The sequence below is a fragment of the Solanum tuberosum genome, unplaced genomic scaffold, assembly GCF_000226075.1.
Source record: "Solanum tuberosum cultivar DM 1-3 516 R44 unplaced genomic scaffold, SolTub_3.0 scf00218, whole genome shotgun sequence".
Classification (NCBI taxonomy): domain Eukaryota; kingdom Viridiplantae; phylum Streptophyta; class Magnoliopsida; order Solanales; family Solanaceae; genus Solanum; species Solanum tuberosum.
The window spans coordinates 981,182-985,257 of record NW_006239144.1 but is presented as its reverse complement, the minus strand read 5'-3'; the positions used below and the strand labels follow the sequence as shown (position 1 = coordinate 985,257).

Below are 4,076 nucleotides of genomic sequence, written 5' to 3'. Positions count from 1 at the left end.
AAAATTAATAATCACGTGAATAATCTATTATTAAAATCTCATTAACGCTAGTCATGTAACCTCTTATATTATAAGACTACAACTCAGACTCACCTAATTCATATAACTTAAGAATTAAGATTTGCATTTAAAAAATAAAATCTTAAGTAATTATACTTATATACAATCATTTTAATTGAAAAAAAAACATAGTCTGTTTGTATAGATGAGAATAATATCTTGATTAACTTTGTAACTTAGCATTAGTAATTAGGGATAAGGGTCTGAAAAATACCCAACTTTGGTCGAATTTGCTGTTGCGATACTAAACTTTCATGAGGACCTATTACCTCCCTAGACTATTTAATACCATATTTTAAACATATATATTTTCCCACGTGGACATAAAAAATAATGCAAAATTATAAATAGTAATGTGTCCACGTGGGCACTTATATACCTTTAAAATACACTATTAAATAGTTCAGGGGGGTAAAAAAATACGGTATTAAATAGTTTAGGGAGATAATAGGTCCTCATGAAAGTTTAGTATCGCAATAGCAAATCCGACCAAAGTTGAGGCATTTTTCAGACCCTTATCCCTAGTAATTAATATTAATTAATTATTTTTAGTAGAGGTAAGTGTGAATTGAGGCCCAATTGAGTGAGAACAAAATCTATAACAAAAAGTACTTTAGCTACTGTTTTTTGTTTACCAGTAACGACATTTTGACTTATGGTTGTATTTTGTTTTTTTATTCATTACAAATGAATCATCCTTTTTTATCTCTACTTTTTTTTTCTTTTTGTCACCATTTTGTATATTCTTTTCATATTCAATATTCATCATATCCAATCCCTCATTTCTCAATTTTACACTTTGCACCCTACAAGAAAATATTCTATATATAGGCATAACTTAGGGTACAGTATCAAACCACCTGAAAAAGAAAAAAAATGAATGGAGGCGGCGAGAATAATCATGTTTTTCCATGGGAGACTAATGATGTTTGGTCGTACCTGAACTTGAATGACAATCAAATTGGGAGTGGAGTGACGTTTGAGGGTGACAAGTTGCCAGATCCAACTAGATCTGATACTTATCAGCCGCTGACAGTTGTTAATGAGGTGATTGAAGCGAGTACCAATGTTGGTAAGAAGAGAAGTCCACCCAACCGAAAAAAGAACGGTAAGAGAATTGCTGAATTAAATTCTGGTGCTGATGAAACCGGAGATAGAGGAGGATTAGAGCATGAGATACACATATGGACGGCGAGAGAAAGGACAAAGAAAATTGGAATCTTGTTCGAGACTCTCCGTGCTTCGATTCCTAATCTCCCTGCTAAGGTAAAATAGAAATTCTCTCGATGACATACCTTATTTTTTATCATCCGATATCTTATCGATCAAAAGGGAAATAATTCAATAAATTTTATGATTAGCTGAAACAGTTTTTTTTTGTTATTTTCCTTTTATTGTCTTCCGCAACCTTAATTAATAATCAAAATCAAGTCATCGAGAATTATTGGGAAAATGAACATGAATTTTTTAAAAATAAAATAGAAACTTGTAAAATGATTTAAAAAATTAGTTCATTGGTTGGTTCTTTTTGGCAATCACATATGATAACCCTTTTCATACGTGATGGTCCCATTTTTTCCAACTTTCTAAATTGAGTAAATAAATCTTAGGAGAATCTTTTTAGGAAGCTTACTAAAGGAGACATGATTCTATGTGAAAATGTAACTTGATTTCCATGTGTGTATGTATATATATATATATATACCAAAATATTTTTTAATCTTGTAATCTTAAACATATCATGTGGAAGTTAAATTTAAAAATTGACAAAAATGAAAGAAATATTATTTAATGTTTTGAAATAAACTAAAAAAAGTAAAAAATAGAGAGACTATTTCTAGTAGACCCTCGACTCAATTGGAATAAATTTATTTTGTGATATACACATTTTCCTTATTACTAATTTGTACATCTCAACATGTTAATTCCAAAATAGAATAATAAGACGTATTTTGTTTTACAAAAAAAGGAAGGGTAAAACAATATAGAACATCCGGTTTTTTCGCATATATAGTTATAAAAAAGAATCTCCACAAATTTCTTTGTTTTTTCTCTTCTAGCATAAGAATATGAAATTTTTAACATTATTCTAATTCCATTGTAAATTTGTCAAAAATAGCATTTACTTAATCCGTATAATCATAAGATCTTTGTAACTCATTGAAGTAATTAACAAGTATTAATTTTTATATCAATTTAATTTGTATAAATTAACCATATACAGAATCATTACACTAGTAGTAGAGTATTTTCACTTGTTGTTACCGATAAAACTTGCTTATTTTTCATATTAATTACAACTAATAACACTTTTTATGTATAAATTGCTTATTACAATTAATTTTATAAGAAGGATAGATTGGTCAGATGCATATTAATAAACAGGGTTTGAAGATTATAGATTCCAAATTATAGCCTTTTTTTGTAATTTTTACTTATTAAATGAATCTTTTTCAGACACTAATAAATGACCTGAAACTAATTAACTCGTGCATATATATAGTAGATATGGTGTTCCCTTGACTTCTTGGTATGTATTTACTTCTCCTTAATCAGTGAAAATCCCGACTTTGCCTCTGAAGTAGAAATTAAATTAATTTCATATTTTTTGTATATGCAGGCTGATAAGTCTACCATTGTTGAGAAAGCAGTGAACTACATCCTAAAACTGCAGAATACTTTTGAGAAGCTTGAACAGGAAAAACTAGAAAGGCTTCAAGAACATAGCATAAGGTTGATGAGTTCACAGAAATTCACAAATGCTGGTAATAGTTGGGAGAAATATCTGGGTGATCAAGGATCAACACGTAATTCATCCGCTATTACACCAACAACTCATGGTGCTAGTCCCCTTATGGTGAATAATAACATTCCAACAGGTTTTATGACATGGAGTTCACCAAACGTGATACTAAATGTTTGTGGTGAAGATGCACATATTAGTGTGTGTTCTCCGAAGAAGTCAGGGCTATTCACATTCATTTGTTATGTTTTGGGGAAACATAAGATTGAGATTGTGTGTGCTCAAGTTTCATCTGATCAATTCAGAAGCATGTTCATGATCCAAGCTCATGTAAGTCCTTTCATTTTCTTCAAAATAATATGTTGGTCATTTTGAAGATTGTGAACTAGGGTTTTTAGTTAACATACTCTCCGATTTACTTTACGTGTCTTTGTTTGAGTGATCAGGAAATTAAATAATGACACACGTTGGGAAATTTTTTGATTTAAAATTAAGGGTGTTTGAGAAATAGTTGTTTTTTTCTTTCACAAGTCTCACGTCTAATTAAACATTATCTTCACATAAAATGAAGGTAAAAAATGTATATCTATCTTCTTCTTTTTTTAAAATGCCTCCTCTCACCTAGTTTCACCTTGAGGTTGAAACTTTCTATTTGCTACTACATACAGTATAGTCATAGATTATGTTTAAAAATTATTAAAATTGTTTTACCTGAGTGGAGTGTCTAACAGAAATAGTCTTTCTACTTTTACAAGATCATATGGGTAATCATGTGTATATATTACTCTCTTCAGACCTCACTTGTAAGATTTTACTGAATATATTATTGTTGTTGTTATTTGCTTGGTTCTAAAAACATGTTTTATGTATATTCAGGCTAAAGGTGGAACTGGCATAGCTCAATTCTCCGAAGCATCCACAGTGGAAGAAATGTACAAGCAAGCTGTAATTGAGATAATGTCATTTGCAACCCCCAAATGATCTGTATCAATTTCATCAACCAAATTCAACAAGGGTCATCATATTTAGTTTCAAAGTTCATCCGATAGAGGATGGACGACTGTTGCCGTAAAGGCCATGATGAATGGTTGTGGCCGTAAAGGCTATTTTATTTATATTTGTATTTCTTTGTCTGTCACCGTATAGGCATATTTACTTTATAGTTCATTAGATAAAGGATTAATGGATGTGGCCGTAAATGCTATTTTATTTACTTTTTCATTTCATCCAGTGGAGGATGAACGTCTATCACCGAGTCGGAGGAATGAAAACT

At 30.5% G+C, this 4,076-nt stretch overlaps 1 protein-coding gene across 1 annotated transcript; it reads left to right on the top strand.

The window, feature by feature from the left end:
• The first annotated feature begins 936 nt into the window (after positions 1–936).
• Positions 937–3,784, top strand: LOC107062342 (transcription factor bHLH95-like). Its single transcript, XM_015312877.1, has 3 exons — positions 937–1,326; positions 2,681–3,133; positions 3,680–3,784. Exons 1-3 carry the CDS (start codon positions 937–939, stop codon positions 3,782–3,784), a joined length of 948 nt encoding a protein of 315 aa, XP_015168363.1.
• The last annotated feature ends 292 nt before the right edge of the window (positions 3,785–4,076 follow it).

What these genes read in the sequence shown, in the direction of transcription:
- LOC107062342 (XM_015312877.1), top strand. Translation starts at nt 937, where the DNA reads ATGAATGGAGGCGGCGAGAATAATCATGTTTTTCCATGGGAGACTAAT. An exon ending in TTCCTAATCTCCCTGCTAAG is followed by an intron (nt 1,327 to 2,680) that starts GTAAAATAGAAA and finishes TTGTATATGCAG; the next exon opens with GCTGATAAGTCTACCATTGT. An exon ending in TGTTCATGATCCAAGCTCAT is followed by an intron (nt 3,134 to 3,679) that starts GTAAGTCCTTTC and finishes ATGTATATTCAG; the next exon opens with GCTAAAGGTGGAACTGGCAT.